Source organism: Vidua macroura, chromosome 1 (genome assembly GCF_024509145.1).
Source record: "Vidua macroura isolate BioBank_ID:100142 chromosome 1, ASM2450914v1, whole genome shotgun sequence".
NCBI classification, from domain to species: domain Eukaryota; kingdom Metazoa; phylum Chordata; class Aves; order Passeriformes; family Viduidae; genus Vidua; species Vidua macroura.
In genome coordinates, this window is record NC_071571.1 from 140,829,653 (window position 1) to 140,844,351 (window position 14,699).

The following is a 14,699-nucleotide window of genomic DNA, read 5'->3' on the forward strand; positions in this document are numbered from 1 at the left end:
GTCCATGTGCTGACCTCACACCAAACATCTGCAACACAGTGATTTCTAAATAAGGGCTAACTACCCCTTAGGTAGTTAAACATTACATGTTTGGGGAAAAAAAAGGTGAATTACATCTTTGAAACACCTTAAAGTTTTATTGTGAATTACACCTTGAAAGTTTCATTGTTCTAGAAAATCAGTACTAAAGAAAAGATCCTAATGAATATCTGCATACAGATATCATCAGATATCATCAGATATCTGTATGCAGATATTCTTCTTCTATGCATCAGATTCGTCTTCACAGTTTCAGTACAAATTTGGGAAACATAATCATACATGGAAATGCCATAGAAAACTAAGTGATCAACCTGAACTGCTGCATCAGACATGCAGATGCAGATGCAGAAGCAGTCTCTGAACAGAAATCTCCTTCCTAGACAGCTGAGATGTGGACACCACACATTGTAGAGGTGTCCATTTGATCTCTGTCAAACTGCAAACATCAAAACTATAGTAACCCACTTTGCTGGCCAGCTCCAGAGCAAACTGAGACCCCTGAGAAGTGCCTTCAGCCCTCCTGGCAAGTGCTTGGGAAAGGGGAACTAGGAAAAAAAAAACACTGAGAGGAAGTCAGGGCATAAGGTCATGGGTGCCTAAATTATGCCGTTAAAATAAGTTTGCTGCTTTTTCAATTTCTCAAGCAGGCAGCTTACCACACATGACGTTGTAAAGTTCAATGTTTTCAAAAGGAGGCACTTTGGTCTTGTACTTGAAGGTAGGGCCATAACCTATAAAGACAGTCTTAAAAAAAATGGAAAGACGAATATGAAATAAGAGCATTAAAATTTAGGGGTTTTTCACTGAATGTTTACATTTCAGAGACCTTCAATGACCCTCCCAGACATTGCTCATACCTGCATGCTGTTTATCTTGTTGTCATAGCCATGGTCTCCATGAAAGAAACATTTTCCCGTTGGTTTCTTGTAAACGTCCATGGCTTTCCTAAATTGAAGAAGTATTAGAAATTTTCCTCAAAGGTGGCTGACCTGACAATATCCTTCTGGGCAGGAAGGATAAGGTTACAGGACAATGCATTGTAATAATTTTTCTTTTGTGAGTAGCAGTAGTAGGGACTTCCAAGCTTATACAGCATCCGCAGGGTTTCTCCCTCTACTCCCACTCTAAGAAATAACTTATTATTGATAAAAACTTCAGTATTTCTCACATTTTCTCATATCACATAATCTCCTGCAGACTGGAGGTGTTGGACCTCCAGTCCAACAGAGGCTGCTCAGAAAGCACTTTTCTGATGTTATGGTGCTGCAAATGTTATAGGATGCTATAAAATGCTTTCATCTCTTTGCCTTCAGGCCAATAAACAAAAATGAGTAGCAGAAAAAAAGCTGAAAAAAGAAAGATCTTCATGAAGACAAATAGCTAGGATAATAAGTGTTGTACCATAGGAATGCAAATTACCAGCTTATTATTGACATAGGGTTTTTTACAAAGTATGTGGAAAAAGCAATCCCATCCATCCCAGTATAATTCTTAACACTAAAGCTTTTACAGACCTAAAATTCAGAGTGTGATTCTTTGAAATATAGATAACCCCAACCACGGGGCAGCCTGCCAGCAGCCAGTAGAGTTATGCAAGAAAGCAAATGGGGTTTCTCATTCACTGCTTCGGCAGAGTGATCCTTGCATAATTCATGGAGAGATAAGCACAGATGTCAAAAGGCACTTACAACACATTGTGTGTTTGCCTGGCAGCTCTATGGGCAAAAATATCCAACCATAATGTAAAGCTCATAACAGTCTACTATGAGCCAAAAGCTGTATCATCTTCCAAGAAGCACTGAGTCAGATACATGCAAAAAGACTCCCCCGTTCTCATACTGTAACGCACAACACGTGTCAAAGTATATTCAAATAGAAAGCTGTGCACCATCCATAAACAAAGGCTACTACTCTCCTGTTCACTCTATACATGTATGTGCCAACTGATTTTTCCTCATTCCATTTTTAGCTAACTAATAAACACTGCCCATATTCTATAACCAAAACTTCAGAGTCATTCAGAGTCATATGGCTAAGAGCAACCCAAACCAGAGTTTTTGCCTGAGCTAAAGCATCCTGGCTTTCTGTGGATTTGTTTTGAAACGCAATACACTGCCAGCACAGCACTTTGATGGCCACCCTGTCACATCCTTCCACATATTCTCAGACATTCACCCACTCTGCCAATACCTACATTTTCTTTCCATTCACGTACTGTGTCCACTCAAACTCTTGTTCCCTAACATCCCCTCACCACATAAGCCTGCCCATATTCCCTGCTCCCCTGTTGGACTAAGCTTGCACCTCATTAGAAAGATTTATCAGCTTCTACATTTGAGCTGATCAGTCAACACCACCAAGCTGCTTGAGCAAATCAGTCTGGGTTTCTACCTTTTATCCGGCAACTGATTTTCCCACACTTTAAAATATTTTGTGTTCTCAAAACTCCTCTTTCTCACAGGGTAGAGGAGCAGGATGCTAACAGACAGGGCAATCCTAAGTGTCCCATTTCCTCAGAAGAGAAGACTGAAAATCAGAACGGAAGTAAACACAAAGGTTTACCTTGCCACGTGCCATTTGCGATCCACCAGTAAATGGACATCCTCAATTCTTCGGTTGTTAGCATAGTGCAAGCGTTTAGGCAGGTGCTGTTTCAGGTAAGGCTTGAAGTGCTGGTCAGGCTTTCTACACTGAAAAATAAATGGTTACAAATAGCACGCTGTCAATTAGCTTAAGATGCACACAAAACCTTTGACTACAGAAATCAAGCTGTTGAGGTCATCACTGATGGTGTCTGGAAAACAAAGAGCACACCTAGAGTACTTAGTCCAGTCATTTCTGTGCAGTATTTACATGCAGCCAAGGTCCAGGGAGCCATTCAAATATGTATTTGGAAAGTTTCATTCTCGTGACAGTCTTTATGAAACCATGAAACAAAATATTACACATACTTAACTCACAGATGAAGAGTTTTATTCTAACTGGACCAAAGCTTAAATTTCAGTGGAAACCTGAATGCTCAAAAATACACCTCATCTGCAGATATATTTAAAGCCATCTGGTTACAAAACCGGGGGGTTTTGTTTTGTTTGTTTGTTTTTAATTTTAATTTTAAACACTTTTCTTCCACTAATGGCAAGGTTAGAGTTGAAGGCTATCAAAAGCACTTTTTCAGTGTCTTCAAAGTGCTAGTAAAATGTTTACCCTAAAAGATTACTTTCCAGTTCTGAAGCAATGAATAAATAGACTCAATTCAGGGAGTAAAGACAGTCCAGAAGATTCTGTCTCTGCACTGCCCAAAAAGGTTATAAAAGCTACTAGAGCAGCAAACAGTGGAAAACATGACAAACATTAATCTGTACTCATGAAGGGCAGCATTTAACATTCTTTATTTATAATAATGGTTGGTTGATTTTCCTGTCTAAAGAGTGAGAAAAGAAAACTGAATAATACCACAAATCAAGAAGTGAACAGTGAAGTATAGACAGATATGTCTCAGTCCTAAATACTTACTGTAAGGTTGGCAACAATCATTTTAGGGTCATCTGTTAAACAAAGGTAAAAAAAATTAGAAAATATTAAAAATTTCTGAAAGAAAACACAAGGTTTACATAAGCATACTTCCTAATACTTCCCTGACCTTTACTAAAAGTGCTTTGTATTTATCATAGAATTACAGAATCATTTGGGTTGGAAAAGACCTTTAAGATCAAGTCCAACCCTTAATCCAGCACTGCCAAGTCTATCACTAAACCATGTCCACAAGTGCCCCATCTTTTAAGTACCTCCAGGGATGGTGACTCTACCACTTCCCTGGGTGGCCTATTCCAGTGCTTGACCATCTTTTCCATAAAGAAATTTTTCCTAACATCCAATCTGAACCTCCCCTGGTGCAACTTGAGGACTTTTCTTCTTGTCCTGTCTTTTGTTACCTGGAGGAAGAGACTGACCCCCACCTGGCTACAGACTCCTTTCAGGGTGCTGTAGAGAGTGACACGGTCTCCCCTGAGCCTCCTTTTCTCCAGGCTAAACACCCCAGCTCCCTCAGCTGCTCCTCTCAGACTTGTGCTCCAGCCCCTTCCCCAGCTCTGTTGCCTTTCTCTGGACAAACGCCACTCCCTCAATGTCCTTTTTTGAGTGAACATGAACCCAAGATTTGAGGTGCGGCCACACCAGTGCCAAATGCAGACAATTACAGGACCAGGACAATCCCTGCCCAGGTCCTGCTGGCCACACTGTATCTGATCCAGGCCAGGATGCCATTGACCTTCTTGGCCATCTGGGCACACACTGGCTCATGTTCAGTCCCTGTTGACCAGCACCCCCAGGTCCTTTTCCAAGGGCACCTTTCCAGCCACTGTTCCCCAGCCTGTAGGACTGCATGGGGTTGTTGTGACCCAAGTGCAGGACGCAGCAACTTGGCCTTGTTGAATCTCACACCACTGGCCTTGGGCCACTGATCCAGCCTGCCCAGATCCCTCTGCAGAGCTCTCCTACCCTCCAGCAGATCAACACTCATGCCCAGCCTGGTGCTGTCTACAAACTGATTCAAGGTGTCCTTGATCCTCTCACTCAGATCATCAATGAAGACATTAAACAGAACTGGCCCTGATACTGAGCCCTGGGGAACACTCTGGGCACAGCCATCCAGACAGTTTTTTACCCACTGAAGGGTGCACCTGCCCAAGCCACAGGCTTGCAGTTTCTCCAAGAGAATGATGTAGGAGACAATATCAAAGACTCTACAAAAGTCCAGGTAAACATTATCCACAGGAGCAGGTCACTTTGCCATAGGAGACCATGTTGGTTAAGCAGGACCTGACTTTCCTAAACCCATGCTGGATGGGCCTGATCCCCTGGCTGTCCTGCATGTGCCATGTGATAGCTTGGTGACGTGCAGTTGCTTAGGTAGTGTTCTCACTGTTCTATAATCTGGGCCTTAGCTTAATTCTTATTTTGTTTTCTGCAAACACATGCTTTCAAAACTTTTGTCTGTTTTACTTTAAAATAAAAAATTATCCCCAAACACAATGACTTTCCTTCAAAAATTTTGAAAGCATACTTGAATGCAACGACGCACTATGTTAGAGGGAGTAAGATAAATATGTAGCATTTTTGGTCACTTTTAACATTTGACCGGTTTCATAGGCCACTGCTGAGTAAGTGAAAAATATTCTGGATTTGTTTTTGAGTTCTTAAAGGGATATGCAAGATGTAGAAAGCCCAAACCCAGTAACAGTCCATACTAACTATGTTCTTCTGTGGAGTGGGGGAAACATTTTTCAGTCATGAGAGGAAAAATAGGCTAAAAGAACATTTTGGGAAGTAAAAATCTGTTGTTCAAATACTGTTGTTTTGGTTGCTTAAGGCATCTTGCTGGGCTTGAAATGGGCTCTATAGCATTTCAAAACACAAGCTGCAGGCTTTTGCATTGCAAAGATGTGTTTGCAGTATTGAGACAGTATTATGGAACAATAAAGAATAAAGAATTTGGTAATTTGCCATTTAAGAAGGTAAACCCCAGTTCTAAAGGTAAGAAACATGCTTCTTTGTTCTACGTTCAAACTGCTGATTAACATGCAATTGCAAATATTCAAACTAGGAAGTTGCACACAGAGGGCAAAAGAGGAAAACATTATTGTGGGAAAGCCAGTGGTATGACTCAGAGGTCACAGAGACAAGCTGATCTTTTTGAAACATACTGCCATTCATTCTCTAAGGAAAACTTATTTTTCTCAGCAATTTGGAAAGACAAGGATTGAATGATCTTAAAAAAAAAAAAAAAGACTTCTCAGAACTGGAATTTGTTTTCAGTAGAATGTATAGTGTAGGAATTCAGTCTCATGATAGTCTACAAAATTTGAATAACATGTTCACTATTTTCAACAAATTTTTACACACTCATCATAAATATTCCTTGAGCATAAACACCCAAATACTTATTTGTGTATGCATTTATTTTACTATAAACTTTTTTACCACACAAGAAAAGTTTATAGTAAAAAATGCATACACAAATCAGTATTAAGGATGTTTTACCACATTCTTAAGATTTTTGCTATTATTCTGGAAGTATTTAATCTTCAAAGATGGATCTTTCTATGAAATTTGTCCTCACCCAGAGCATATTTGAAGTGTTGTGAGGGAACACTTGGCTATCCCAGATGTCAGATCTTCCCCTCTATCAAAAGTTGTCACTCTTGGAAACATATGGTGCAAAAAACACAGGTACTTATGGGTTATTTATGAGTTACACAGTTTACATGGTAGCTTAAACTGCTGGGAAAGCCAGGTTTGCCCTTGTACACTGAACCAGAGCAGTCAGGGTGCTGGCACAAAGCCCTGTCTTGGTACTGTGGCCCTGGAGGCAAAAGGAGGGCAGCTGGTCTGAAATGCTTGAAATTACAGAGTTAGTTTCACCAGAGGACTCCTGCCTGAGCCCTGAGACCTATTGTCAAGGATCATTTAATCTCAAACACTAAGTCAGGGTAAAATTCTAAAAGCATGGTTCAAAATAACAACAGGTTTTACTGACAGCATTGGCCTTCAACATCTCCAGTCTGTTGCTGTTTAGCAAACCACATGACTTCTCATCTATGCCAGAAGTATGATAAAACTACTGAATTCAAAATTAACAAGTCACTTGTTTCCTATTAGCTCATAAAATGTGCCAGATGCTTTTTTTTTTTTACATCCAAGCTGTGCAGTGCTGAGATCGCCCAAATACAGCTTTTGTTGACAGAGGAGAAAAGTACATTAACAAACTCACAATGACATGTAAGCTGGCATGTGAAACTGGCTTGGAGCTCCCATTCCTCCATGATATAAAAAAGTGGTATTTAACCCAGAACTTTTAAGCACTCCCCTGAACAGTTCTACCACTGTGGGGTCTGTGAAGTACAAACTGGAAAGGGAGCAAGCAGCTGTCTTCAGTGAGATTCCCTCTGAAATTCCTGCCAACACCCTGCAAATTTACACTCTGTGGACAGCATCACTTCAAGGAAGGAATAGAATCTAGTACTCAGGATATAAAAGGTACAATTAAATTAACTTACACTTCAGGTTATTGCTAGACCTAGGGCGAATTCGCCCTAAAGATCCAGGCAGCAAAATTATATCATCCACATTAGTCAGATAGTTGCTTAAAAATTCAGTTCTTTCACAAGTTGTGTCTTCCATCCCTGCAAAAAGGAAATGCAAAATTAATCCACCCTGAAAATAAACACATTTTCCAGAACAGTAAAAAAAAGAGACCCCAAATATCCTATGCATTATTTCCTTTTAAATGACTAATCTTGCTCTTTACATCTATCTAATTCCAACATAATACATTGGTGGGACTCAAAATAGGAGTGCTTATGTGAGAGACATACCAGTCTAGGCATCATAGGAACAGTAACCACATATAACATGTGTGCACTGACTCAACTCCAAATTAAACTCATGGAAAAATCAAAGTCTGTTTCTAGTTTAATGTACTACTTAGGGCATTATTTCTTTTTAAACAAATGATTTTAAGAGGAATAGCACACAAAAGGTATTGTCTGTTGGTGGTCTATTCTAAGGCAGCCGCAGATAAACAATTTTCTCTTGCAGATATTTGTGGTGGGGAGGAATGTACTGCCAGCCACAGGAGGTTCTCAGCACAAAACTGCCACCCCTGGAAATCCTTCCTGACTCTTACCCTCCTCTACCCACATCCAGAAACGAGGCATATGCCATTTTGTTGTTGATGTAGCAGTTCATGTGAGACTGTCAGGAATAAAGACCTAGAAAGAATAAGAGCTTTGGTGGCATTGCTAAAAAAGTTATGCAAACCCAGATTTTCCTTTAATAAAACTTTCTTTTTATCTTTGCTAATATTTACTATTTCCTATATTGCAAAGTTTACTCTAATGTTTGAAGGAATAAGACCTACCAAATAATATCTGCGCTTTTAGGTGACATCTGACCATGAAATATCTTTTTACCTTCTTTCTCCATTATTTTGATTACTTTTCCATCTAAGTGGGGCACAGTCTTATATTCCACAGATATAAGAAAGATATTCCAGTCTTTCTTCTAATAGGATAACTTGACCTACTAATTGCCATGGAAATGCCTCAATCTAAAGTCCTCTTCTTCACATGTACAGGAGAACAAGGCTATTAAATTTTTCATTCCCTAAAAACTGACAAGAAAATTACTCTAAGCAAATTATAGCCCTCCAATACATGCAAAAAGAGCTACACTTGGATGTGATATCAGAAACACCAAGATCTGAAAAGCTCTGAGTAAAGAAGTAAATATCCAGAACACTGTTATAAAAAAGAAGTCTCCTTCCATGACATTTAACAGGTGAGCTGAGTGGCCAGTCCACACCTACTGACTTCTTTTTGGGAGAGTTAAACTACCAGAAAAAAATATCAGCACAAAAATATCTTTAATGGAACTCTGATTTAGGTTACCTACTGTATTTACAGATACATTGCTTAGGCACTTATCTTCCAATAAATATTATGGTTTAAAATTTACCATGATCACCAACAAATATAACATTGACACATCGATGTAGTTTCAACTGTTTCAGTCCATCCATTAGTTGTCCTACTGTCTTGTCAATCTCTCTCAGGGGATTCACCATCATCTGTATAAAGATTCAAAATGAAAAAAAAAAAGTTAATTCTGTCATTGCAATTTTCCTACTTCTACAAATGGGGGTCCTTTGGCAAAAATGGGAAAATCATCCAGGTCAAGAGGCAAAGCCTTGGCTGAGCTGTTACTCCTACAATTATTGTACCATTTCCTTTTGTATATCCACACCATGATTTCATTGTGAGAAAGCCTTGCTGAGATGCTGACACAAGACAGCAAAAGGTCTTTATGGCTGATCCTAGGCCTCCCATGAACATGTGCACAGTTGGTAAAACAATGTGTAGGTAGTAGAAAAACACATGTGACTTTGGGGTTCAGTTTGTTTCTTATAGATAGAAAGCCGTGTTTTTAAGAGAAAACAGTATTTCATGTGAATGGTTTAGTCAAAAAATGAGCGTGAAATGAAGCTTTAGACTTGGGATTCACATGCCAAGGCACTTAATGAAATTGACTTCAAAGAATATCTGATACTAGGATGACAACATGCACATCACTTGAGTAGCACATGGGGTTCAGAGTAAGCGTTCTTCAGCTTCAAAGCCAAGAGTTTCCAACAGCTCAAATGACAGTTCTGGCAAAATTGTTAGCAGGCTCCAGAGGATACAGATTCTGTACTGTGATTTCTTCATTAAAGTTTCTTTTTCATTAAAAAACAAAACAATACAAAATAAAAAATGAAACAAAACAAAACAAAAAAAAGACCCAAAAACCAGAAAAAAGCAAGACACAGGACAATGTTTTCAGCCTTAAGAAAATGAAAATTATTTTACCAGATGGCACAGAGAGGGGGAAAAGTAAGATTTTAGGCAGAAGACTCAATTTTGTTTGGATTTTGAAAAGAAAACATTTGTTGTCACTATATGGCAACTTCTTCCTCACTTGTCTGTTTGATTTGGCTGGTTCAAATATGCACAATAAAAAATCCTTCCAATGACAAACAGAATGATAACAAATTCTGGATGAGAAAAAACTAGATTTCAGAAGAATTTTCTAAAATAAACACCATGCTAGTGTGACCCAGAAAGAGATGGTTCAGAAATTCTCCCTCTGCCTGAGTCATTAAGGAATAGATGTTAAACGAGTCTGCTAGACAGGAAATGTCAACTCCCATGTGGCACTATAAATACAGAGGGAAGGGACTTACAGGAGAAGGAATCATGGTGGGGAATAGGAGGAACAATTTCTGCAACATATGCAAATGGTTCAGACAAAGGGTGAAATTTTGAAATATTTTAATTCAGGAAAGCCTAAGTAATCATTTAAGTTAAAACTTTGAAATCTTCAAGTTCGAAAAAAAGAGAAAATTGTCTGTTTCAGCATTCTTTCACTCTCCAATACAAAGGGTTTCTTCTACAAATGGGAATTCCATTTTTATGAAAGTCTATTTATATTGTGTCAATCATATAAGGAAATACAACTTGTACTCAGAATCCAAAATGTATTATTCAAGGAAGCTGGAAATCCAGACAGATTTCCCATTAATGTTTACTTTTATCAGCAAGCTCGAGTCTTCTTTTAAAAAATAATAATGATGATAAACAGCAACAATAATTCAAGGATTTCAAGTGATAGTTCTGTTTAGCTACCCTCTTCAGCAATCTGACCTCCTCTTACAGCTCCTCCCAGATGTAACTTTCAAAAATTTATTGGCAAACAAATAAAGCTCTTGCATAAACCTTTATTCACCTATTATCAAGACTTTGAAAGACTGTACAGAACCATTTTATCTTTCAAGATACATGAATTTCTAGGATGGTGCTACAATAAAGAGTTTTGTAGCATTCTGAAACATTGTAGCATTGTAGCTGGTGTGGTATCTGAAACATAAAAAGGCAGCTGGATTCTCCCACAAGTTTATCGATAGAGGAAGTCTGATTAGAAGGAAGAAAGAAAGAAAGAATCTTACTTTTAATTTTTTTTTATAATTGGTAGGATCCATCCTGTACTGCATTTCATTGCTGTCAAAGAGCATCAAAAGATGAATGTGCAGCTATGATGGTAACTATTACATAACAATAGGGGTTTTTTTCCTGAAATAATGGTGTCAAATCTTCACAGCTGACTTATAAGAAAAAGTTCTTTAGGGGTAAGTTTGGATGACCTTTTCATTCAGAGAAAGAAAGTCAAAAAAAAGAGCAACATATGTTCACATCACTAGGAATATTATTTCTACTCTATTTCATAATTCTAATTTGCCATTCCATAGCTTGGAATGACAAATTAGCGAGTCATAGCAATATCATCCATAGTAGCTATTAGTTCTCCTTTCAAATAAATCTTAAAATGTTAAAAGTTCTCTGGAAAATTCCTGGGGTTTTATACGTGATTTTTTTTTGCATGTCCCTGTCTGCCAAGTTTTTACAGTTAAATAATGTGTCTCAAAATAACTCTTTAAAGTTGAATTATGCAACAAGTCAAAAAACATTCCCGCAAAAAATCTCTTGAGAAGAATGTTTATAGCCTCTTGTAGGATACTGTGGAGTGTAAAGGCTTTTGTTTCTAGCTTAAAGGAGAAATACATAGATTGTTAATTCCAGGTGGATAAAGACAGTACACTAAGGAATACTCCTTTCATCCACTTGCACTTTTTCCTAATAAAGCAATTTCTATTTGATGTTTTCCTTGTCAAAACAGACTTACACACCACCTCTTGCAAATACACCATTCGGAAATCCTGCAAGAAAAACTCCTTGCCCTCCAAAGTCACAAAATGATTTTAAAATCTGTATTTTTAAAACAAATGCTCTTTTCCTTTTAGATTTTATTAGTCACATTTTCAGGACATTTCCACAACCAATGATGACTAGACACAAAACCTCAAATAATCATCATGTTCCCATGAGCTGGGAGTTACAGAGGCTACAACATATTGCAGAAATTGTAATAGTTCAGAAGGTTTAGCAGCAGTGGTAGTGTCTTCCCACAGATTTTTCTGACATTGCCTCCAGCTGATCGCTGGATTTAAAAAAACAAAGAGATTATAAAGATAACTTTCCCTAATGCAAACAAGTCTGAAACAAGAAAAACACAGCTCCTAGAAGGCTTGGTCTGGTTTGGCTGCTCTCCTTTGGGCCCTTCAGTAAATTTATAAAGGTTTTGGCTGCAAAATCCCAACCTGAAGAATGAAGCAAACTCCCAAATTGAAAAAAATAAAGACAGCGTAGTGCCTAAAAAGTGGCACTTCCATCATAAATTTTTGGAACTTACTTTCTTCCGACGAGTTTCCGTAGAATATTGATCCACTCTATGTACTTTTCTTCTTTTCTTTGGAGCTGCAACTGGTCTTTCCTGTCTCCTCTTAGGAGGAAGCTTTCTCTTAGGTCTCTTAGGCGGAGTAAGAGGGGAGCCATAACTACTCTCCTGTACTGGCAGGGAGAGATGTCTGGACTCAGAAAAAAAGCCTGTCTCAACTCACATCAGATAGTAAAGCTACCTGTGCCAGATAATCCTGAAGCATAAATGCTATGGCCTTATCAAATATTTAGGCTTTTGGACAATTTAGGATCTACCCCTTTTTAAGGAGAAATTCACCAAATTGTACTGAAAGCGGAACAGCAGTTACAAGAGCAGACAGCATAAAAGCAAATTAAACTGGTGTTTCTAAAGATAGGTGGGGTTTCTGTGTTTGAAAAGACATAGTTATATAGGGGTATTAGTTATCAAATATTAATCCATTAATATTACTGAGATTTAAGTTAATTTCAATTACAGCAAAATTCACTGCCTACAACTTAATGAGTGTCCAGGGTAGAGTATTGGTGGAAATGCAACATTTCACTTGAACAACAGTTCAGATATGAGTATTAGAGGCTGTCCAGTCTCAATGGCTTCTGCAAGGTTTCCCACACCAATGTTTTGGCTGAATTAGTGAAATCAAGTACCCTCATCCATAGCACTAGCAGGTACCACTATTTTGTGCCACACCCTGCACCTCACTGAAATCACCAGAACTGCATTTGCCACTATTTGGGGTCTGCAGATCAGAACTATGCAAGTGAGATTCAGTTAACATGGAGCTTCAAATTAGCTGCATGGGGCACATTAGTGGCAGTGCATGAGAAATCTGTGCTGCTACCTGCCTTATTACCAGCTTTATGGGCATTTTGAGAATTTAACTTCCTAGCAGTTTCAGAGTGTCATCTCATTGGGTAATAGTATTGTTCCTAAATGCACAATACCTAGGATAGACTTATGGAAGGAAAAAAAAAATGTAGATGGAAAAAACCCCTTAAGATCTAGCTAGAATAAACTACTCTCCCATTAATCAACTTGCTTGTAATTTTAAACTGTTCCACTCTTGCTGACTGTCACACAACCCGCAGGCTCTTGGCACTGCTTGAGATGGTGTGAGAAGAGCTGACAGGTGACACCTACCAGGAGATAAACCACAATCTGCAATGGAGCACACTGAGTAGGCTGGGGGAGAGTTGGAGATCTGTGATGGTAATTAAGTTCTATGTGCTTAGGTAGCTTCTCCCAGTTCTTGAGTTACAGAGCTCCATAGACAGGGAAGGGGAAGAAGGGGATGTTACCATCTGCCATGCTGTTTCATTGCTTCCAACGCAAGCAGCTGGAAAGGAGATTCTAGTCCAGTCTCATTCGTCTTTCTCCAGAAAAGCATTTTAATAAAGCAGCACCAGAGTTTTCTGTTTCTAAAACACTTCAAGCTTTGTGCAGTCCTGATGAGAGGAGCGGCAGGGAAAGGAAGGATTCTCATTTTACTGTCTCTGAATCGGCTCTGACAGAGCTCCACAATGCCAGAAACACGTGAGCGCGGGAGACCGCGGTCTGAACACTGAGGTGACTGTCTCAAGACAGCATGTTAGAGGAGCAGCAGAAACGGCTTAGCACTGCCAGATTTTGGTGTATTTCAGAGCTCTTATGGTAATATATTTCTAGAATATTTTACATAAAAAAAAAAAAGTTAGCTAGGAAAAAAAAAAAAGCCAAGTTCTTATTAACCAGCCAATTCTTAGTCTTGTTTGAGAAAAGTCAGAATAGAGTTATGGAGGAGGGAACTGAATCCCTCCCCGCTTACAGAAGGAAACTGTAACATCACAAGGGTAACCAGCCAGCCAAAGCTTTGCTTCTTGACCTGGATGGACCAACCTACCAGAGTTCAACTGCAGAAGCACAGAGGGAAAGAAAAAAAAAAGGCAGAAGTAAATCAAAAGCAAGCATATTATTTTATAACTCCCACAACTGCTCCTGGAAACATAATACAACCCACTGAAATACCTCCTAAAATGTTTTTAAAGAAAAAAACCATAAAACACTCCCACCCCAAAGCAAAAAACCCAAACAAAACAACAAAAAAAACCCCACCAAACCCCAAAACCTAGACAACCAACCCATTTACACTGAAATTCATGTTAGTGAATATGCAAAGTTATACTTGTGGAGACTAGCTATAATATCAATTCCATTTATATAAAAAAACACTGGCAATTCAACAATAAATTTTAGGTATATCTAAGTCCCTTTGCTTCTTGCTTTAAGACACTGCACATAGGCTGCTGTGCATGTCCTGGGAAGATCTAAGAGCCATCTGGATGCCATTAAACCTCTAAGATTATACATTTTAAATAAATTTAGAATATTATTTGGTATAATAGGCTCAAATAAAAATTCCCTTTATTCTAATAAAGATTTGGAGGTTTTAAAGGTAAATAACTATTCCTCAAACTACTAACTGCAGTAAGAAAAATCAGCATGAAATATTCACTCTTCAAAAGAAGAAATAAGAAGCCCATTGTAAACATAACACAGACTTGTTATAAGCTTGTTTTCAAACTTTATTGTTTGGTTGATCTGTCTTTGCATGAAGAAAAATGGTCAGTAATATTCCAGATGTCTAACTGCTGCCAGCTGTATACAAGAAAAAAGATTTCACAGGGAAGTCATGCTCTTGGTATCAAGGAATTACCTAAAAGGGATCCTTTTGAGGACTTTCTTCCAGATGATATAAATTTCATAGCTTCTAAAAATTATACTGAAACCAATGTTAAGAGAAACAATATAAA

General features: G+C 38.4%; 1 protein-coding gene across 1 annotated transcript in view; it reads right to left on the minus strand.

Annotated features, from left to right (window-relative positions):
* The window catches only part of ENPP2 (ectonucleotide pyrophosphatase/phosphodiesterase 2), a 71,423-nt gene that overhangs the window by 13,594 nt on the left and 43,130 nt on the right, over positions 1 to 14,699 (minus strand). The window contains 6 exon segments of the mRNA XM_053984672.1: positions 699 to 786; positions 900 to 987; positions 2,605 to 2,732; positions 3,556 to 3,587; positions 7,098 to 7,223; positions 8,557 to 8,668. Coding sequence (XP_053840647.1) covers positions 699 to 786; positions 900 to 987; positions 2,605 to 2,732; positions 3,556 to 3,587; positions 7,098 to 7,223; positions 8,557 to 8,668 — 574 coding nt within the window.